The sequence below is a fragment of the Carcharodon carcharias genome, chromosome 21, assembly GCF_017639515.1.
Source record: "Carcharodon carcharias isolate sCarCar2 chromosome 21, sCarCar2.pri, whole genome shotgun sequence".
Taxonomy (NCBI): Eukaryota; Metazoa; Chordata; class Chondrichthyes; order Lamniformes; family Lamnidae; genus Carcharodon; species Carcharodon carcharias.
Window position 1 is genome coordinate 38,012,495 of NC_054487.1, and position 23,913 is coordinate 38,036,407.

At 44.9% G+C, this 23,913-nt stretch overlaps 1 protein-coding gene across 7 annotated transcripts in view; it reads right to left on the reverse strand.

The window, feature by feature from the left end:
- The window catches only part of cadps2 (Ca++-dependent secretion activator 2), an 829,148-nt gene that overhangs the window by 345,313 nt on the left and 459,922 nt on the right, over nt 1-23,913 (reverse strand). For all 7 annotated transcript variants that reach the window (XM_041216037.1, XM_041216039.1, XM_041216038.1 and 4 more), the window contains exon 7: nt 11,160-11,271. In XM_041216037.1, coding sequence (XP_041071971.1) covers nt 11,160-11,271 — 112 coding nt within the window. The remainder of the gene's footprint in view (nt 1-11,159; nt 11,272-23,913) is intronic.

A 23,913-nucleotide genomic window follows, 5' to 3' on the forward strand; every position in this document is an offset into this window, starting at 1 on the left:
CATCTATATCATGTCTGTACGTGCTGTACTGTGGTGAATAAACCTTTTGACTTAATCAAATGGATAACAGATGTGTTTTTAATGTGGACTCATTTATTTTGAGACGAATGGGTGTTTCACATTATCTGCTAACAAGCTCTCCTCCTGAGACATTTCAGACTGGATTAACAGCACAACAGGAATCCACACATGACAGTTGAGAAATGTGGGTATACAACTGAGTAGATACCTTGAATCTCAATAGTCCTCTTCAGTCTCTATAAAGCACATGGTTACAAAACTCAGCTATTAGTAGAACTGGTAATATTACTGACAACCTCATCATAGCAGGCAACAATTACCTCAGATGACTCTTACAGCATAATTATATTTCATTATCCTGATGTGAAAAATGAATAAGAGGCAACAGCCTAAATTCATATTATTGTATTCCATTTTTAGCAATTAGATACACTATTCTTCCTAGATTGGGAATTTTCCAAGAATGGCAACTGTGCATTGATTTTCAAATTCATTAACAAGTAACATCTGAGGCCAACTTGGCAAGAGGTGTGGATCTTAGCTCAATAATGTGCACCATGAAATATGTCAGATGGCAGTATGTATCTATCATTTTTGAGGACCTTCTTGAGAATGAACAAGTTGTGTAGTTTAGAAGATATTTGTCTTTGCAAAAGAACTGGCCAATTGTTCTAATCAGCTTCAGTAACGGGGCAAATTGTTGAACATCTCTGCAAAAGGGAATGGATTCAATCTATCATGTTCCTCTATTCATTTTGTGTAACTAGATATTTTGTTGATTTGAATAAGGATTGTAGTCTGGGCAGGAATCCATGTGTGGCGTGAACAGCCATGCTGAACAGTTTGAATAACACGTTGAGGCAAACTAGATATACTTTTAGAATGGAACAGACTATCTGAAATTTTAATTTCAAATGTAATACTTTGCTATACTACCATTAGGAATATAATTACACAATAACAATCTACCCCATGACAGTAGCTACACTGTAGGATGGAGTGTAAATCAAGAAATAATGGGGCCTTGTAAGAAAGGTACTGCAATAATCAAATGGAGATTTTAATCTTCATTTAGTTTGAAAACATCAAATTGGCAAAGGTAGCCAGTTGGATGAGTTCATGGAAAGTATTCTGGGCATTTCCTTGGAATAATTCTAGAACCAATCAGGGAACAGGCGTTTTGGATTTGGTAACATGTATTGAGACAGGATTACTTAAAGACTGAATAGTGAAAGATCTTCTAGGCAAGAGTGATCATAACATGCTAAAATTTCACATTCATTTTGAGGGTATGATATTTTGACCTGAAGCTATTATCTTAAACATAAGTAAAAACAATTACAGGGGTATAAAGACAAGGTTGGTTAAAGTGTAATGGGAAAATAGGCGAAAAGGTAAGACAGTAGAGAAACAATGAAAGACATTTAAGGAGATATTTTATAACTTTCAACAAAGGTATATTCCTTGAGAAAGGAAGACTCAATGAGAAGGATGGACCATCTGAAATTAACTAAGAATGTTAAGGCTGGTATCAAATTGAAAGAAAAGTTATAATGCTGCAACGACTTGTGGTAGGCCAGAAGATTGACAACATTTTAGAAACCAGCAAATGGGGTGATTAAATAAAAATAAAGAGGGAGAAATTGAACTAACAGAAAACTGGCAAAAAATATAAAAATAGACAGAAAATGCTTCCACAAGTGTATACAAAGGAAAGGAGTAGCAAAAGTGAGACTGGAGAATTAACAATAGGAAATAAGGAAGTGGCAGAGACTTTGAGCAAGTATTTTGTATCCATCTACACAGCAGAAGACACAAAAAGCATCCCAAGAACAGGGAGCAAAAGAAAGGGAGGAGATTAAAGCAATAATGATCACTAGAGAAAAGGTATTTTGAAAACTAATGGGGCTAAAAGCTGACAAGTGCCCTGGACCTGATGACCTGCATGCTTTAAAAAATGGTTGCAGAGATAGTGGATATATTGATTGTAATCTTCCAAAATTATCTAGATTCTGGAAAGGTCCCAGTGGACTGGAAAACTGCCAATGTAACAACACAATTCAAGAAAGGAGGGAGACATAAAGCAGGAAACTACAGGCCAGTTAGTTTAACGTCTGTCATTGCAAAAGTGCTAGAATCCATTATTAATGAGGTGGCAGGATATTTAGAAAACCATAATACAATCAGGTAAAGTAAAAAAAAAACAGAATTACCTGGAAAAACTCAGCAGGTCTGGCAGCATCGGCAGAGAAGAAAAGAGTTTACGTTTCGAGTCCTCATGAGCCTTCGACAGAACTTGAGTTCGAGTCCAAGAAAGAGTTGAAATATAATCTGGTTTAAGGTGTGTGTGGGGGCGGGGGGGGCGGAGAGGTAAAGTCAACATGGTTTTGTTAAAGGGGGATCATGTTTGACCAATTTGTGAGAGTTATTTGAGGATGTAACAAACATGGTGGATAAAGTGGGAGCAGAGGATGTAGTGTATTTAGAGTTCATGGTGTTGGCTGGGATATACCACTGTGGATAGAAGATTGTGTCACGAATGTGTAGTTGTGATTTTATGGAGTTTTGTAAAAAAGCTAATCATCCTTCTAAAGATGGCTGCCAAAAATCACCTGACTTTTTTCAACTGCATGCGGTCAAGCTCTATAAACTCTAAGTGGATTGCATATAGACATATCCAGACATGTGAAGACATTTGAAATTTAATTTGCATTTCAACAAAGGTAAACAGAAACTCATGGTGGCTTCCCCGGAGGTGTGAATAGCTCTTTTCTATCTCCTCAAATCTGGGAGAATGGGAACCATTCGAGTTAATGGCTGAGACATAAAAGGTTAATTACCTCGGCTAAAAAGACAACGGATGGCACTATGCCACCCAGAACAGGGTAACCCAATACCTAATATGGAAGCATGATAAAATGGCTGCTATTCCAAACTGTTGTAAGTTTTGGAACAGCATCAATTTTGTCTGAGAACAGCTATTTTTATGTACGGAACCCCAGGAATAACTCAAAGAAGCATCATCAGAGAAGGTTCTGGGTCAAGGGAGGGCAAAGAGGAAGGTATTAAGAAACCAACTGCTGTTCTGCCAAATGAATCCAGGCAATCTGCAAATGCTGCACCATAAAATTAGTGAGGAACGGGAAATCTCTTTCTCCAAAAACCTGACCTGCTGAGTCCATCTGAAAAGGCAAACCTCCAAATAGTCAACTGCAGAAGCCATCGCAGCTGCTAAACTTAACTTCAAGTTTCAGCCCCTCTCCTTCAGAATGATGGAACTTGAGCAATGGGTAGGTAACAATATCTCACAGAGGCTGTTATGAAATCTCATCTTTAAGTACTTTTTTTATCTTTATCTGCTTTTAACCTTTGTACCTGTATTTTAGTCAATAAATTTATCACTTTTACCCAAATAAATTTTAGCAGTAATTCTTGCTATAAACTAACAGAATCACAGAATTTTAACGGCACAGGAGGAGGACATTCGACCCATCATGTCTGTACAGGCTCTGTACTGAGCATTATGACCCACTGTCATTACTCTGCCTTTTCTCCATGCCTCTGCACTTTGTTTCTATTCAAATAATCATCCAATGCCGTCTTGAATGCCTCAATTGAACCTGCCTCCACCACACTCCTGGGCAGTGCATTCCAGATCCGAACCACTCATATGAAAAAGTTTTTTCTCACGTCACATTTGCTTCTTTTGCAAATCACTTTAAATCTGTGCCTTCTCATTCTTGATCCTTTTACAAGCGGGAACAGTTTCTCCCTCTTTAGTCTGTTCAGCCTCCTCATGATTTTGAGTATTTCAATCAAATCTCCTCTGTCTTCTTCTCTCCAAGGAGAACAGTCCCAATCTCTCCAATTTATCCTCATGGCTGAAGTTTCTCATCCCTGGAACCATTCTTGTAATCCCCTTCTGCACTCTGTCCAATGTGTTCATCCTTCCTATAATGTGGTGCCCAGAACTATACACAATACAGCAGCTGAGATCTAACAGTGTCTTAAATAAATTCAGCATAACCTCCCTGCTCTTGTACTCTACGCCCCTACTAATAAAGCCAAGGATACTATATGCTTTATTAAATGCTCTCTTCTCCTGTCCTGCCCCTTCAATGATCTATGCACATATACACCCAGGCCTTTCTGCTCCTGCACCCTCTTCAAAATTTTACCCCTTATTTTATATTGTCTGTCCATATTCTTCCTACCAAAATGCATCACCTCACACTTCTCTGCATTGAACTTCGTCTGCCACTGATCTGCCCACTCCACCAACTTGTCTATGGGCAGAATTTTACCCTTGGCGGGGTTGCTGGGCGAGGGCAGTCGGGAAACTGACCGCTGCCCGCGATCGGCAGCGCACCGTGATTTCATGCGAGCGGGCCAATTAAGGCCTGCCAACGTGAGACACGGCCTGTGAATGTGTGCGAAAGGCAGGGGCTTAATGTCCGCTGGGTCCAATGGCGACCCGGTGGCCAATTTAAATGTGGCCCAGCAGCCCCTGGGAGGCTGCCATTGAAGGACGTGGAAGTCCTGTGCTTGGAGGCTGTAGCGGGTGGACATGGCAGGCGGGAGAGCAGGTCAGAGGGGCAGTGAGGGGAGAAATACTTGTCCCCAGAGATGGGAGGAGGAGGCCCCTCCACCTCACCAAAAAGGCCTGGGAGGAGGTGGCATCCAGGGTCAGCAGCCATGACGTGGTGAGGCGCACGTGGGTCCAGTGCTGGAAGCACTTTAAGGATCTCCTGTGATTGGGAAGGGTGAGTACCATGCTGGCATGGGTCACATTGCAGAACAGGTAAGAGCTGTCCATCCACTCCCCCGGTAGACCTCAGAGGTCTTAAGAGTGTGAGTGGCAAAACTCAATGAGGCAGGATTTGGCTGAGGGTTGATCCTTGGCTGCTTGGGCTGAGTGCCTTGCGGTTCCAGAGTCATGAATCCGCTGAACCCCGCGAGGTGTTCCTCAGGTGGGGTTGGCCAGGCTGCAATGGCGCTGCTGGTAAAGAGTGGACTAATCAATGCTCCTCTCTCCTTTCAGGAGAAAACATCCCATAACAATGCCGGGGGGCTGTGGACTGGCGGGGGACCCCCACACCTCCTCATCCTTACGTGCTATGAGCAGGAGGCTCTGGAATTAGAGAGGCGCCATGCACCTCGGTCAGGCGGCCGCAGTGAGGTTGGGGTGCCAGAGGGAGGTAAGAGTGCAGTGCACTGAGGTAAGAGTGTGGCTTTTTGCAACCATTGTAGTGTTGTCTCTATATTGATGTGAGCCTCGAACCTGGAATGCCCATTGATAATGGAAAGATGAGGGCACATGATGCAGATCTGTATCTCATCAGGGTGCCAGGCATGCACACTGACAGTCTAATGACTTAAGCTAATAACATATCCTTCTTCACCCTTTGAGGCTCACCAGCAGCCCCTCATTGTGAGGAGCCTGAAGGCCCACCCCGACCCCTGATGATCAACACGCTGAGCACACACCAGCATCACACCCTCTCTGTCAAGCAGGCACCAGCACAGATACCAGCACCTCGGTGGGCATGAGATCGCCTCCTAGTATCTTGCTGCACATTGGTGAGGGCACTTCACACTCACATGAGGTACAGGCGGAGGCAAAGAACGCCCAGGGTGCCGAAAATCAGATGACTGCTGGGGACCAGGAACATGCTCAGTCAATGACTGATGATGGGCCTCTGGAGCTGTCCCTGAGGCAGCAGCTGTTGATGTCCAGCAGGGTGAGCGGTAGGATCTGGCAGAGATACATGAGGGAATGCGTGCCATGGTCTCTATTGTGGAGGAGTCCTTGCAGAGCATGGCCAAGCACAATGCCTCCTCCATGGAGAGAGTGGCGACTCTCATGGAGAAGCTGCTCCAGGGGATGAATCAGGGGTTCCTGGGGATGCGCTCGGACCTGCCAGCCTTCACACTGGCAATGACCTCAGGTTGTCTGTGGGAGATGGATTGGTCACCCATATCCCAGCTAGGCCCCCATCCATCAATGGTGAGCAGGCAGGTCCAGTGCAACCTCACGTTGGAGTGTGAGCTGCCTACCATCTCTGCGGGCTCCTCTCAGGGCATCTGGATGAGGGCAGCAGCTCCTCCGCCCCTCTGCCAGTGACAGTGGCATCTGATGAGGCTGCAGCTACTGGGGAGATGGCAGCCGTGGCACTGGCCACTCCCTTCCAGGTGGGGCCAGCGCAGGCTCCAAAGGCCAGAGGACGACCGCCAAGGTCATCAAGGCCAACAGGACAGCAGAGTGAGCAGGCTGTCTCCAATGCCAGTGCCAGCAAGCAGGGAGCACCAAGATGTAGCACTTGCTAGCGAAAATTTAAAGCACCTTAAACACAACACGGCCTAATCACAGGTGATATTTGTTTCCCCCATTTTTCTGGGTTTTTTTAATGGTGTGATGTAAAACACCATCAATGTTAATTTCTGCAATGTTTGTCGATCAGCAGTAAATGAGATTTTCTTTTGCAACTGGCCCCTGGATGCTTCATTTGTTCTGCAGGTGCAGAGTAAGCCATGATGTTATGATGGACGTGTGACTCCTTAAACTTTATTGCACTGGCACATAGTGTATGTTATTGACTAAGGAACTGGTCCTGTCAGGGATCGAGTATGGAGCCTGCAGACCTGGCATGTGTTGGTGGTTGTTCTATTTGGTAGGCTAGCTGAAGGAGCATTTGATCAAAGCTTCCTGGATGTCCCTGCCCCCCTGGAGGTTACCCAGGTCTGTGTCTATGCCCTCAGCGTTCTCCTGAGAGTGCTCGTTCTCAGACTCACCACTGGACTCATCGTCTGTTGCATGTGCAGCTGTGTCAAGATCTTCTTCCTCCACTGCACCCCCCCCCGTCTAGTACCAGGTTGTGCAGAATGCAGCAATCAACCACTATCAGTGACACACGATATTGGGGGGCATTGGAGTGCGTGCCCTGAACAGTTGGGGAAGCGCACCTTAAGAAGACCTATGGTTCCCTCTACCACAGCCCTCGTGGTACCAAGGCTCCTATTGTAGCGCTGATCCGCTACAGGTGGCGGAGAGGCGTCATGAGCCACCTTTTGAGGGGATAGCCCTTGTCAGCCAGCAGCCATCCATCCAGTGGGCTGGAGCACTGAAGAGCCTCGGCACCTGGGAGTGTTTCAGGATATAAGCATCATAGGAGTTGCCTGGGTACCTTGCACAGACTTGCAGAATCTGCATCCTGTGGTCACACACTATCTGCACATTCATGAAATGGAAGCCCTTCCTATTGACGAAGGCTCCAGGCTCACCCACTGGTGCCTAGACGGCCACATGTGTGCAGTCGATTGTACCCTGGACACGAGGGAACCCAGCAATCACTGCGAAGCCTTTGGCTCACTCTGCCTGGCTGGCCTCGTCCATACAGTAATGAATGAAAGTCAATGCATGCGTGAAAAGAGCACCAGTCACCAGTTTGATGCAACTGTGGACAGCTGATTGGGAGACTCCACACAGATCCCCCACTGACCCCTGGAAGGAGGCAAAGGCATAGAAGTTGAGGGCCACTGTGACCTTCAGAGCCAGTCAGAGCTGATCTCAGGGCCGATCCTCTGGCAGATGGAAGTCACTGTCTCCTTTGAGAGATGGAGCCTCCTTCAGCACTTTAGAGATATTGGGGTAGCTGTAAACCCTGGCAGCAGGATAGTGGCATCTTCTGTGGCCCCTTCTGCCTTGGACTTCCTGTTGGCCCTGCACCCCTTGTGCCTGCACCTCTCTTTCCACAGGTTGCTCCACTGGAAGCTGAATAGGGACACCTGGCCTCCTCCCCCTTCTGGCCCTCTCTTCCTCAGAGGAGGAGCTGCCTCCAGCAGAGACCCCAATCCCCATTACCAGGGTAAGGGAAGGCTGTCTGATACCTGGAAGGCCCTACGCAGTGTGAATCCTCCAGAGGCCTGGAAGACAACACTGAGTCCTGAACTGAAGCCTCTAAATGCTCTGAATGCAGCTCTGAAGCAAAATGAAGCAACCAGTAGCAAGTGATATCCAAAACTACTCACTATTCACTTTGACAAGCCCACTCACCCCTCTTATCCCACCCGTGGATGAGGACTTGCAAATTGTAGCCTTCCCGCCTGCACATTTTGCCCGTACGATGGCCTGAAAATCACATGGGCTATGTAGTTCGAGACAATTGGTCTCTCAAGAGCCTTAACTGGCCACCTAATTAATGGTGGGCATGCCTCCATCTTCATCACACGCCCGCCTGGCGAAGTATCGCAAGAGTGCCATTGACGTCGGCATGCTTGGCCGGCATCAATGCTTTTTATTTCATGCACAGGCATGTCAGGCGCACGTCCACATGCCAGGGGTAAAATTCTGTCCTATGTCTTTTTGAAGCTCTACGCTGTCCTCCTTGCAGTTTACAATGCTCCAAAGCTTTGTATCATCCACAAACTTTGAAATTGTCCCATGTACACCAAGATCTACATCATTAATATATATCAGGAAAAGCAAGGTTCCCAATACCGACCCTTGGGGAACTCCACTACAAACCTTCCTCCAGCCCGAAAAACACCCATTGACCATGACTCTCTGCTTTTTATTTTTCAGCCAATTTTGTATGCAGGTTGCTATTGTCCCTTTTATTCCATGAGCAATAACTTTTCTCGCAAGTCTGTTGTGTGGTACTGTATCAAATGCCTTTTGAAAGTCCATGTACACCACATCAACAGCATTTCCCTCATCGACCTTTTCAAAAAACTCCAGCAAGTTATTTAAACACAATTTCCCCTTTAGAAAACCACGCTGGCTCTTCCTTATCAACCCATATTTTTCCACGTGACTACTAATTCCCGAATAATTGTTTCTAGAATCTTGCCCAGCACTGAAGTTAAACTGGCCGGTCTGTAATTTCTGGGCTTATCCTACAGCCTTTTTTGAACAAGGGTGTAACGTTTACAATTCTCCAGTCCTCTAGCACTTCCCCTGAGCCTAGGGAAGACTGAAAAATTATGGCCAGTTCCCCTGCAAATTCTACTCTCAATTCCTTCAATATCCTTGGATACATCTTATCCGGTCCTGGTGCCTTGTCAGCTTTAAGTGCTGACAGCGTATTCAACACTTTCTCCTTATCAATTTTGAACCCTTCTAGTTTCCTCTAACCTTTAGTTTGTTTTCAGCTAGAGCTTGTCTGCTGGATTATTTTCAAATTGAACCACTCATAAGTTAAAAGGAGGCCACAGATACACACACACAAATTCTTAGCTCACAGGCTACTTTAAGGAAACATCTTTTACGTGGTCTTGACAATTGGCTGACTAACAGGAAACAGAGAGTCAGGGTCAATCAGTCATTTCAATATGGCAAACTGTAACTAGTATCAGTGCTGAGGTCTCAACTATTTCCAACCTATATTAATGACTTAAATGAAGAAGCCATATGTATTGTAGCCAAATTTGGTGATGATACAAAGATGGGGAAGGAAACAAGCTGTGAGGAGGACACAGAGTTTACAAAGGGATACAGATAAGTTGTGAGTGGGCAAAAAATTGGCAGATGGAGTATATTGTGGGAAAATATGAGGTCGTTCACTTTGGCAGGAAGAATAGAAGTACATCTCAATGTTGAGTTAGATTGGAATTGCCATTTTTGTGAAGCTAATAGAGCTGCGCAACTTGGATAGCACCTTTTTGATATTAGCATTTAACCACCATCTGCTCCTTGCCTAACGTTGTTGTACCATGTGTGCATACATAATGCCGAGCCATTAACCTCATCTTTGTTTTGACGGCAAATTCTGCTGCATTATACCGTCATGTATTTCCACCCTATGAATGGAAGGTGCCTTTCAAATTACAACATTATCCCACTGAAAACAACCAGAAAAACTGTAAGATTATAAAAAAAGGAGCTTGAGTAGACCATTTAGCCCATCGAGCCTTCTCTGTCATTCAATAAGATTACAGCTGATCTGATTTTGACCTTAATTCCACTTTCCTGCCTGCCCCATATATCCTCGACTCCGTTGTCATTCAAAAATCTGTCTAACTCAGCCTTGAATATATTCTATGACCAAATCTCTACTGCTCTCTGTGTAAGAGAATTCTAAAGACTAACAACCCTCTTAGAGAATAAATTCCTCCACATCTCCGTCTTTAGTGGGAGACCCCTCATTTGAAACAGTGCCTCCTTGTTCTAGATTCATTCATGAGGGGAAACATCCTCTCAGCATCTACCTTGTCAAACCCCCTCAGAATCTTATACGTTTCAATAAAATTACCTCTCATTCTTCTTAACTCCAATGTGTTTAGGCCCAACCTGCTCATAAGACAACCCCTTCATTCCAGGAATTGGTCTAGTGAAACTTCTCTGAACTGCTTCCATTGTATGTTTATTCCCTTCTTAAGAAAAGGGACCAAAACTGTACAGAGTACTCTAGATGTAGTCTCACCAATGCCCTTCACAACTTGAGCAAGACTTCCCTATTTTTAGTTTATTATTTCACAAGTTGAAAATGACCCATTTATACTGACTCAATTTCCTAGCTAATCCTCGATCCACACTGATAAATCACCAATAATACTTTGAACTCTTATCTTGTGTGGTAACCTTTTATGTGGCTGCTTATCGAATGAGTTTTGGAAATCTAAATACACTACATCTACTGGTTCTCCTTTATCCATCCTGCTTGTTACATCCTCAAAGAACTTTCATAAATTGGTCAAACATGATTTCCCTTTCACAAAACCATGTTGAGTATCTATTTGTATGATGATTTTCTCAATATCTTGCTACTACCTCCTTAATAATGCATTCTAACATTTTCCTAATGACAGACATTCGGCTCACTGACCTATAGTTTTCTGCTTTCTGTCACTCTCCTTTCTTGAACAGTATGTTAGTGAAGTTAGGAAAGTATATTCGTACATCTGTCAACATAGAACACAGTTACCATATGATTCTCAGATGCCTGCCATTCAAATAGGAGTTCTGGTTGACAAAAGCTTGAAACTATGAAAGGATTTTGCACCTTTCAATTTGTGAGCTGAAAGTTGAGCTTATCCTGTGCAGCCATTTCAATTACACATCAAGCTAACAATTGCAGAAAATAAATCCTCAGGACTTTCAATACTGAAATGAAACTCCCACATGTAAAGGTGAGTCTTACCTTCCCCAGCTCTTTATCTTCCAGGGCAAGAACTCCTGTGCTCTCTGTGAAGAATTTAATCTTGACAACTGGGCGAGGGTGTGTAGTTGTAAAATCTCCCTGAGTTCCCCATCTGCAACAGACATAAGATGAGGAGTGATTTTCCATTTTTGGAGTACATTTAATTGTTCTTGATTTTGCTGAAAAGAGAGATATGTTGCCAAAGCTTTTCGTCTTGCACTCATCAGGACAAACACAAGAATGATAAATTTCAAATGATTACAATTTATACTACAGGACAAAAGGATGCTGATTGGTTGACAAGTTGACTCCCATTGACTCTTCATTGTCATAGAGACAGTCACAGGGAACTATAGGCTGCCCAAGCTCCCAGGTAGTTCAAAAAAGCTGCAAGGCTTGAGCATATTCCTTTTGGTTGCAGGAAAACAGGTCCCTGCATATGAATTCATGTCACTTCTAGTAAGTGTAAACGAGCTACGTTACAAGCTCGACTGATTATCTTAAATTGGTTGTTAGTACAGCTTTTAAACGCACTCAGTATTGTTCATCAAGTGCTGCCCAAACATGGAATTTCATCTAACAGCAGATGTTTTGTTTTGGGTTTTGTAAGTGTGGGCTGGTTGAGTACGGTCTGTAATTTGCCTATTACGAACAACTAGAGGAACATGCTGTTTGATTTGATGAGCGAATAGCTGGAATGTACACCTACATACTTGGCATTACACTAGCACTGAAATTCATACATGACATTGCTCAATTGTGTGGTAGGCAGAATTTAATTTCTGGCTCATGGCAGCAATCGGTTAATGGAAAACATCAATCGTGTAGACACTGCGTAATTGCAGCCTGAAGTAGCTTGTTTAACCAGTTGTTCAAAAGATGTTCTGCTTACCACATAATTGAGCAAGATTGTGTATGAATTTCAGTGCCAATGTGATGCCAGGTTCATAGGCCTTACATCACACCGACTGGCTGATTAAATCAAATAGCATATTCCTTCAGTTGTTTGTAATAGGCACATTACAGTCCGTACTTAACCAGACCATGCTTGCAAAATCCAAAACAAAATGCCTACTGTTATATGTAATTCCATGTTTGGGCAGTGCTTGCTAAACAATCCTGAGTACGCTTTTGCTACACTAATAACTAATTTAAGATAATCAATCGAGCTCATAATGTGGCTCATTAATGCCTGCTAGAGGTGAGATGCGTTCATACACAGGGACCCATTCTCTGTAAGCAAAAGAAATGTGTTCAAACCTTGCACCTTTTTTGAATTACTGAGGAGCTTGGGGAGCCTAGAGTTCAATGTTGCTTTCTCTATGGCAATACCTTAGCCAATCAAGAGTTGACTTGTCAACCAATCAGCACCCCTTTCTCCTCTAGTATAAATTGTTGCGACTATTTGAAATTTGGCATTCTTACATTTGTCCCGATGATGAATGAGTGCAAGGCAAAAAACTTTAGTGATATTCAAGTTCTGTACTACCAAGCCGTTGTTCCAGATTTAGAATGGTCTGAACTTCACATTGTTACTACATCACAAAGACACGAAGGACATTTCCAACAAACACACAGATCTGGGTATATAGACAATTTGTGCTGCTTTTGCAGGGTATTGTCAAGAAATGGCACAGCCTCATTTGTGTCAACAGAATTATATTTGCACAAAGCAAGGGGCACTTTATTTTTCTCAGAATGTCACACAAAGCACATTGACCCAACCATTCGGAGGACTTTGCCAGGTTCTTGGATTTGTCTGATGAACATGGAAAATGCGATGTATTGAACACGTTGATGAAGTGTCAACAGGCTTTAAAGGTAAAAGGTAAAAGGTAAAACCAGCCAGGGAAACAGTTTATAGTGGTGGTATACGATTTGTCAGCAGAGTTTAAGAAAAATTTATTGACAGGCATTCCTTATTTGACACTCTAGATTATGCTCTTTTGTTATTGTTAGCATGGTGTTCTTCCCTTCCAACACTAGGATGGGTGCCAAAAAAAAAGAGAAGTAATGTAATAACTCCTGACATGAGCCCAGCCCCTTTTCTCAGTGTAAACTTACATGTGGGGTTTTTGCTTTAAATTTGCCAAGTTGTTCAATAATAAATCTTAACCACAAAGGCATCTGTTTAATGGCTGGTTTTGTATTATGACTGTTCTAGGAGAAACTTGGTAAATTAAATCCACAGGTGACATCATTGCATCTGTTTCTCAAATCCTTTCATGGTCTTGCCTCTCCCTAGCTCTGTAGCTTTCATTAGGCCTACTACCCTCTGAAATTTCTGTACTCGTCAGGGTAGCGTCCTAGGCCCAACTATCTTTAGCTGCCTCATCAATGACCTTCCCTCCATCATAAGGTCAGAAGTGGGGCTGTTCGGAGATGACTGTATGGTGTTCAGTACCATTCATGACTCCTCAGATACAGAAGCAGTCTGTACCCATTTGCAGAAAGACCTGGGCAACATTCAGGCTTGGGCTGATAAGTAGCAAGTAACACTGGCACCACACAAGCGCCATGCAAAGACCATTTCCAAAAAGAGAGAATCTAACCATCCCCCCTTGACATTCAGTGGCAATACCATCACTGAATCCCCCACTATCAACATCCTGGGGGTTACCATTGAACAGAAACTGAACTGAACCAGCCACATAAATACTGCAGCTACAAGCGCAGGTGAGAGGCTGGGAATTCTGCATAGAGTAACTCACCTCCTGACTCCTCAAAGCCTGTCCACCATCTACAAGGCACAAGTCAGGAGTGTGATGGAATGCCCTCCACTTGCCTGGATAAGTGCAGCTCCAACAACGCTCAAGAATCTCGACACCAACCAGGACAAAGCAGCCTGCTTGACTGGCACTGCATCCACCATCTTAAATATTCACTCTTTCCACCACTGATGCACAGTGGCAGCAGTATGCATCATATACAAGATGCACTGCAGCAACTCACCAAGGTTCCTTTGACAGTACCTTCTAAACCCGCAACCTCTACTATCTAGAAGGACAAGGACAGCAGATGCATGGGAACACCAGCACCTGCAAGTTCCCCTCCAAGCCACACATGACCCTGACTTGGAAATATATCGCCGTTCCTTTATTGTTGCTGGGTCAAAATCCTGGAACTCCCTCCCTAACAGCACTGTGGGTGTACGTACTTCATATGGACTGCTGTGGTTCAAGTTGGCAGCTCACCACCACCTTCTCAAGGGTAAATAGGGATGGGCAATAAATGTCAGCCTAGCCAGTGATAACAAACATCCTGTGAAAGAATGAAAAAACCTCCAATTCTGGCCTCTTGCACATCCCCAACTTCCTTGGCTCCAGCAATGCCAGTCGCACCTTCAGTTGCTTCACTTCTATGCTCTGGAGTTTCCTACCTAAGCCTCTCCACCTCTCTACTTCTCTCTGCTCCTTTAAGACACCCAATGAAAAGTATCTCTACGAACCAATCTTTTGGTCACCTGTTCCAATATCACCTTCTATGGCTCTGCATTAATTTTTCATTCATAATGATCCAATGAAGCATCTAGGTGTTACTGTAGTTGTTAAAATGCTTGAAGTCAAGGGAGTATGTCTCACTCACTTCACTGGAAAGAGCAGCTACATGCAGCATTTTATCTCATCATTTAATTTATCGTACTTGTTGTCATCAGGCCTCCAAAGATTCTGTTTGCAAAATTTAATGAAACTCTTCATGTCAAGTGGCCACCATAGATTTAAGAAAGCAATTTTTTAACTTTTCAGATATAAATAATTTGAAAGCATCCAGGGCCTCAATAATGCAACACAGAGCAGGCCAATATCAATGGCCAACATCTAGGCCCCTGATTCCAGGCTTATTCGTCTTAAATGTACAGTCTCATCACATTAATCATCTGGGGGAAGATACAACAAGCACACTGAGTAAACACTATTCAGCACAACTTGTTGAGCAAACATTGCAGCATCCTTGCAGAGGCTGAGAGATCACACGATAGGAGCTTTACACAGCAATTGTTAGATTTTGCAAATATCATGATGCTAAATTCTTTACATCAAGTTGAGAAAACTTTTAGGGTCCACTAAACACATCAAACTAACAGAAATAAAGCGCTTGCAGTCCTTCCTACCAGCAAAAAATTTGTTTTTGAAAGAGACGATCTACATTTGTCATCATTGATGTTCATGTGTATATATACACTTGTCATTTGAAGATAAGTTGATGCCCAGAAATGTTGCTTGTCTGTTAAATAAATAAATGTTTTTCCCTGTATGTGTAGGTGACAGTAAGAGATGCTGAGCAACACCTTCTCACCTCAATATTAGAAAGCAATGCATACAGACAGACAAGAGCTTTTCAAACTGGTCAGTAACAACTCCCACCACCACATCCTGTTCCCCTCAGACCAGACCAAGAACATCCAGAACTACAGACCTGATAGTTTGATGTCATTAGTGGGGAAAATGTTAGAATCTATTATAAAGGATGTGATAACTGGACACTTAAAAAGCAATGGTAAAATTGGGCAAAGTCAATATGGATTTATGAAAGGGAAATCATGTTTGAGATACATGCTGGAGTTTTTGAGGATGTTATTTGTAGCATAGATAAAGGAGAACAAGTGGATGTGGTGTATTTGGATTTTCAGAAGGCTTTTGATTAGGTCCCACACAGAAGGTTAGTAGAGAAAATTAGAACATATGAGATTGGGGGTAATATAACAGGCATAAATTGAGAATTGGTTAACAGACAGAAACAGAGGACGGAATCGTCTGTACCCGCTGGTTTCGGGCGTGTTCGGTGGCTTGAGTGGACAATATGGTGAGAAGGCAAAAAAATCGGTTCGTGAAACCAGTTTGCAATCTTCTGCTCAGCATTTCCCACCATTGTGGGAAACTCATTGTAATACATCAGCACATCATTATAAGACTAGCCTGCTGGTGTTTCATGACAGAATATAAAAGGTGGCATTTGGCAGCCTGCACTTTGAGGGGAACTTGGATGCAAGTGCACAGTAATGTTGTGGCGTGCTGATGATGGATGCCAGTTGGTCCTCAAGGTTGAGGCATGTTGGGTGGTTTGGGGGGGGGGGGGGGGGGGGGGGGGGGGGGGGGGTGGTGGGGAAGGTGGCAAAGGCTGCCCTCTTTCAGGTGACTTTCCGGGCTGGGAGGGGAGGAAAAGGCTGCCATGAAGTTGAAGCAAATGTACTGCGGTGGGTGGGTTGGGGGGAGAGACTGCCCTGCAGCTGAGGTGACAGGATTGTGGGGGTGGCAAAGACTGCCCTGTGGGTGAAGGGAGCACACAAGCATGTGCGGGTGGGGGGTGTGGGGGGGCTGCTGGGCAAGCAGCCATACATTAGGGACACCTTGTATAAAGTGACCATTCCTCTGCAGCTGAGACAGTTCAGGCGCAGCCACATTGATATGATTGGAGTCGGGCCTCTAGCTTATCTGCCCACTCAAGCAACACAGGGGCAAAGTGCCACCAAGTGCTCCAGAGCTTTTCACCCCTTGGGCACAGACTGCAAACTAATGAGTGTTTTAGTGGACAGCAGAACAGTTGGACGACTGAGCACATTGTACAATCTCCTTGCTAAAGCTGGCCATGGAGCAGTCACTGGTGGAGGTGTTCACTGGGGGAGGCGATGGCATGGTGCTATTGTCACTGGACTGGTAATCCAGAGAGCCAGGGTAATGCTCTGGGGACCTGGGCTCAAATTTGAATTCAATAAAAATCTGGAATTAGAAGTCTAATGATGACCATGAAACCATTGCCGATAATCGTAAAAACCCATCTCGTTCAATAGTGTCCTTTAGAAAAGGAAATCTGCTGTCCTTACCTGGTCTGACCTACAAGTGGCACCAGATCCACAATAATGTGATTGACTCTTAAAATGTCCTCTGAACAAGGGCAATTAGAGATGGGCAATAAATGCTGGCCTAGTCAGCGATGCCCACATCCCGTGAACGAATAAAAAAAAAGCCCCTTGCAATGTCATTATCCTGGTTTGGACCAGTCTCCCCCATGGTTCAAGCCTGTGCCTAAGCTGAGAGCACAACATGCAGTCCACAACAGACGCCACCTTTCATTCCTGCAGGTGACTGAGAACCAGTGTCACCGAAGACTGCACATGTCTAGGGAACTGGTCGATCACATCTGCCAACTACTGCCATGTGAACATGGCAGGCATTCACGGCCGGAGGCCATGAAAGTGACCGCGGCTCTCAATTTCTATGCCAGTGGCTCCATTCAGGGCTCCACAGGTGACCTCTGTGGGATATCATAAGCCTTCACCCACAAATGAATCCATGAGGTCACGGATGCCATCTCACGAGGGCACACAACTTTTTGCATTTCACCTGGGACCACAAGAGCCAGGATGTAAGAGCGACTGGATTTGCCCAGATCTCGGGTTTCCCACAGGTGTAAAGTGCCATCGATTGCACTGATGTGGTGCTCAGATCTCCGTTGCAACATGGTCAACTATGTCAACCACAAGGGACTCCATTTGCTGAATGTGCAGCTGGTATGGGACCACCAGAAATATATCCTGCAGGCGTGCTCACAGTTTCCAGGGAGTGTGCATAACTCCTATGTTCTCAATTGGTCAACGATCCCTGACTTCTTCCAGAGTCCACAGAGAATGCAGGGATTGCTCCTCGGGGACAAGGTCTACCCACAGAGGGCATGGCTGATGACACCCATGCAGCGACCTTAGACTGCAGCAGAATCAATGTTTAATGAGGCTCATGTTGCAACTCGCAGCTTGGTGGAGCAGACCATCAGGGTGCTGAAAATGAGATTCCGGTGCCTAGACTGGTCTGGTGGAACCCTGCAATATAGTCCACAGAGGGTGTCATGCATTGCAGTCACCCGTTGTGCCCTTTACAATCTGGTGCTGCAACAGGGCGAGCAGCTGGCTGAGCAGGAGATGCAGAAGCTGCAGGTCTTCTCCGATGACGTTGACCATGATGAGGGTGAGGACGTCCTCGAAGGTGACGATGACAATGATGAGGCCCACCCACTAGCCAGACAAGGCAGGCGCACTCGGAAAGCCCTCACTGTTGCTAGATTAGTGGAAGATGATGATGACATGCAGTGAGGACACACCATAAAATCCTCACATCGCATCTACGAACGTATGACTCCAGCCCGGCCTGTGGCAACATATATACCCTCTGTGATAATGCTCCTGTCATGGAGACGCAATGGAGGCCCTAATAGTCAATTGATTGCAGGAGGATGATGATGACATGCAGTGAGGACATTCCATAGATCTTCATATAGCCTTTGAGAATGTCTGACTTCTGTCTGGCTGAGGGCAGCTCACTTGCGCTCAGTGATCAGGGTCATGTCTTAAGAGACTTAGCCATGAAACCTTAGAAGCGTCTTTGTTTGCCTTCAGCATCTGAGCCCTTCAGAAGCACAGTATCACTGGTCACAGGTGCTGAAGAGATGGGGGCCAGACCCTCCTTAAAGGTGCTGAGAACACACCCAGAGAATGAGAGAACTCTGTGACGCCTGTCCACTACATTCTGGCAGCAATGACAAGCACCATCAATCAGTAATGTTTCCAGGGAGTGTAAGGCTGGACCATCACTTTGGTCTGAAGGCTGCACAAAAAACAGGGAAGGTGCTCTGGACTGAGACACCTGCCTTTATCTTGTGCAGAAAGGTTTCACATCTGAGTGACATGAACACTGCTCAAGAGACCAAGGAGCCATAGGCAGGGAGACATTCTTGGAAGTTTACTGCCAATAGTGAACATTATGTGTAAGTGATTAACAACCATGCCCAGGCTGTGCAACTACACCTTCTTAACCTTCCTAACCCTGCCGTTACGTCTTGGTGCTCCCCAGACATCCACAGCGGAGGTGGAGGCAGCCTATTGACTGCTATGCCCTGTTTGTGATGACCTTGGTGAGTGTCCTCTGGAGAGCCCCGGCCTGCTTTCGGGGGCCTGCTGTGGGCAGTGGCACCCTCCTCAAGTTGTTCATCCGCTGATGGAAGTTCAGACTGAGTGACAATAAAAAATAAAATCCAAACTATCTTCCTGCTCCAGGTTTCCCAAATTTCTTCCGTTTTCCCTGAACTTATGTTTGGCTCGTGTTCACTCTTGAGATCAACTCTACACAGTAGGTGCTGGCAGACCATTTAACCTATGGAAAAATCACAGTTGATCTACATCCAGCATTACCTCACATTCCTTGCATACAATTTCACTGGATTACCATCAGGAACAAGAGTTCTAGCTGATATCCATGCTCTCTAGCCTAGGGGCACTGAGCCCTTAGCCAGTTGCAGCCTTGGCTGAGATCAGGTGGCTCTTCACAGACATCGGACCAGAACTAGTGACCTTTCTGTATGGTTCAGTACAAAACTAGGCAATGCATTTATCAGCAGAGCCAGCAGCAAGCATCTTAAAAATGGTAACTATCTCACTTCATCAGGATCCAGCTCATGGACTTTCAGGCATGTTTTTAATTTTTCTAGATTTTGCAACCATTGTTCGTACGCACATAAACAGTATGCTGGAGATTGACATGATTGTAGTACGCGGTTAGTGACACACCAGAATGAGTGAGCTAAATGTAGATTATTCCGGCACCCCATTGACAGCAGCGATTTTATTCTTAACGAGTGCAATTAGATCAACATCCAATTGTAATCCGAAGCTTGAAGGGAGCTCCGATTGAATTGTGATGACATTGCACAAGCCAGCAACTAAATTGTTCCAACTGATGGGGCTAGACTTCTGTGTCGCTCCCAAGCACATTTAGACTTCAAAGACTATAATTATAGCTTATTTTACTGATTTAGCAGTTTAAGCACCATTGAACGTGCCAGCTTTCCTGCAGCTAGGATTCATCTTGTGTCTTAGCCACACTCTAATCTTCAAAACAGGAATCAATGCATTGGTCAAAATCTATATCGCAGCAAACTTTGTAACTGTCCAACCGCGTTGGAGGCAACTAGCTTAAAACATCAAACCAACAACATCATCACAAGGCACTATTGTTAATTCTGTGATCATGCTGATAAAAGCCAGAATTGAGAAATCACTCTTGTCGAGGTGAAGTCAGCCTGCAGTCAAAGGTAGTGCTAAATGGGCTGCAGCTTCAAAGATCTGACAGGCTAATCATTTCCTTCTTCCAAACAAAAAATCACAAACTCCTTGGCCCACAGGTGCCAGCAATTCTCTGGTAACTCACTTTACTGACTGTTTTTTCCAGCTGCAAGGAGATTATTCAAACATAAAATGGATCACCAGTGAGCCCAATCCAGTTGTCAGCCAGAATCAGAGAAGTAGCTGATTTTTGTCCCTTCCTGTCAATAGCACCAAGGTCTTCTAAATTTAACTCTACTGTTCCTCCAGAGAAGATTATACAGCACACATTCCGAGAATTAAACCTGGGGCCTACCTGTCCTGTATGGATGAGCACCATCCTGTGCATTGTTAAGCATTATGTAGTATTTGCAGCATGGAAACAGGCCTTTCTGCCCAACAAATTTATGTTGGTTATTTGTTTCCTTTTTCTTTATTGGTTTACTTATTTTCTTTCATTTCTCTTATTGTTTTCCTTTTCTGACTTTTGGACGACAGTGATACATGATCCTGCCATTCATACCTCCTCTAGGCACACCTTTTTTTTAAACTTGACCCATTATCACTCCCTTTGGCCTTGCACTAGGGACCCTTTTGCCATTTAATCTCTCCTGTCCTCACCCTATCACAGACCTTTCCCTTTGTTCCTTTTCCCACCCTTCCCCCTTTCACTTGCTCGAAACCTATTATGTTTCCGACTTTTCCCGCTCCTGATGAAAGGTCACAGACCTGAAACAATTAACTCTGTTTCTCTCTCTCAAATGCTCCCAGATCTGCTGAGTATTTCCAGCATTTTCTATTTTTATTCCAGATTTCCAGTATCTGCAGTACTTTGCTTTAGTATTAATGTCTACAGCAGTGTTTATGTACTTATTTAATTTTTAATTCATTCACGGGATGTGGGCTTCACTGGCTGGGCCAGCATTTATTGCCCATCCCTAATTGCCCTTGAGAAGGTGGTGGTGAGTTGCCTTCTTGAACCATTGCAGTCCATGTGGAGTACTTACACCCATAGTGCTGTTAGGAAAGGAGTTCCAGGATTTTGACCCAACGACAGTGAAGGAATAGCGATATATTTTCAAGTCAGGATAGTGAGTGACTTGGAAAGGAACTTCCAGGTAGTGAGGTTCTCAGCTATCTGCTGTCCTTGTCCTTCTAGATGGTAGTGGTCTTGGGTTTGGAAGGTGCTTCGAAGGAACCTTGGTGAATTCCTGCAGTGCATCTTGTAGATAGTACACACTGCTGCGTTGGCAGTGGAGGAAGTAAATGTTTGTGGATGTGGTGCCAATCAAGCGGGCTGCTTTGTCCTGGACAGTGTCAAGTTTCTTGAGTGTTGTGGGAGCTGCACTCATCCAGGCAAGTTGGGAGTATTCCATCACACTCCTGACTTGTGCCTTGAAAATGGTGGACAAGCTCTGGGGAGTCAGGAGGTGAGTTACTCGTCGCACAATTCTTAGCCTCTGACCTGCCCTTCTAGCCACAGTATTTATATAGCTAGTCCAGTTCAGCTTCTGGTCAATGGTAACTTCCAGGATGTTGATAGTGAGGGATTCAATGATGGTACTGCCACTGAACATCAAGGGGCGATGGTTGGATTCTCTCTTGTGGAGATGGTCATTGTCTGACACTTGTGTGGCACAGTTGTTACTTGCTACTTGTCAGCCAAAGCCTAGATATTGTCCAGGTCCTGCTGCATTTGGACATGGACTGCTTCAGTATCTGAGGAGTCGCGAATGGTGTTGTACATTGTGCAATCATCAGCAAACATCCCAACTTCTGATCTAAGGATGGAAGGAAGGTCATTGATGAAGTAACTGAAGATGGTTGTGCTGAGGACACTACCTGAGGGACTCCAGCGATGATGTCCTGGAACTGAGATGACTGACCTCCAACCACCACAACCATCCTCCTTTGTACAAGGTATGACTCCAAGCAGCAGAGTTTTTCCCCTGATTTCCATTGACTCCAGTTTTGCTAGGGGTCCTTGATGCCACACTTGGTCAAACGCTGCCTTGATGTCAAGGGCAGTCACTCTCACCTTAACTCGGCAGTTCAGCTCTTTTGTCCATGTTTGAGCGAAGACTGCATGAGGTCAGGAGCCGAGTGGCCCTGGCAGAACCCAAACGGGGCGTCAGTGAGCAGGTTATTGCTAAGCAAGTGCCGCTTGATAGCACTTTTGATGACCCTTTCCCTTAATTTACTGATCATTGAGTAGGAACATGGGGCAGTAATTAGCCAAGTTGGATTTGTCCTGCTTTATGTGTACAGGACATGCCTGGGCAATGTTCCACTTAGCTGGGTAGATGTCAGATGTACTGGAACAGCTTGGCTAGGGGCGCAGCAAGTTCTGGAGCACAAGTCTTCAGTACTATTGCCAGAATATTGTCAGGGCCCATAGCCTTTGCAGTGCCTTCATGATCATCCATTCGGCACTTCTGGCTGAAGATTGTAGCAAATACTTCAGCCCTATCTTTTGCACTGATGTGCTGGGCTCCTCCATCATTGAGGATGAGGGTATTTGTGGAGCCTCCTCCTCCAGTGAGTTGTTTAATTGCCCACCACCATTCACGATTGGATGTAGCAGGACTGCAGAGCTTATGTCTGATCCGTTGGTTGTGGGATCACTTAGCTCTGTCTATCACTTGCTGCTTATGCTGCTTGGCACACAAGTAATCTTGTGTTATAGCTTCACGAGGTTGACACCTCATTTTTTGAGTGCTGCTCCTGGCATGCCCTCCTGCACTCTTCTTTGAACCAAGGTTGATCCCCTGGCTTGATGGTAATGGTAGATTGGGGGATATGCCAGGCCAAGAGGTTACAGATTGTGTTCGAATACAATTCTGCTGCTGCTGGCCCACAGCGCCTCATGGATGCCCAGTCTTGAGTTGCTAGATCTGTTCGAAATCTATCTCATGTAGCAAGGTGGTAGTGCCACACAACATGATGGAAGGTTTCCCCAATGTGAAGGAGGGATTTGTCTCCACAACGACTGTCACTCCTACTGATACTGTCATGGACAAATGCATCTGTAGTAGGTAGGTTGGTGAGGATGAGGTCAAGTATGTTTTTCCCTCTTGTTTGTTCCCTCACCACCTGCCACAGATCCAGTCTAGCTGCTATGTCATTTAGGACTTGGCCAGCTCAGTCAGTAGTGGTGCTACCGAGCCACTCGTGGTGATGGACATTGAAGTCCCCCACCCAGAGTACTTTCTGTGCCCTTGCCACCTTCAGTGCATCTTCCAAGTGGTGTTAAATATGGAGGAGAACCGATGTATTAGCTGAGGGAGGGCAGTACATGGTAATCAGCAGGTTTCCTTGCCCATGTTTGACCTGATGCCATGAGACTTCATGGGGCCCGGAGTCGATGTTGAGGACTCTCAGGGCAACATTGTGCTGCCACTCTGATGGTCATGGTGGTGTCTGGACATTATCTGTAAGGTGTGATTCCTTGAGGATGACTAAGTCAGGCTGTTGCTTGACTAGTCTGTGAGACAGCTCTCCCAATTGTGGCACCTGCCCCCAGATGTTAGTCAGGAGGACTTTGCTGGGTCGACAGGGCTGTGATTGCCATTGTCGTTTCTGCTACTTAGGTCGATGATGGGTGTCCATCCAGTTTTGTTCCTTTTTTGTGACTTTATAGCAGTTTGATACAACTGAGTGGCTTGC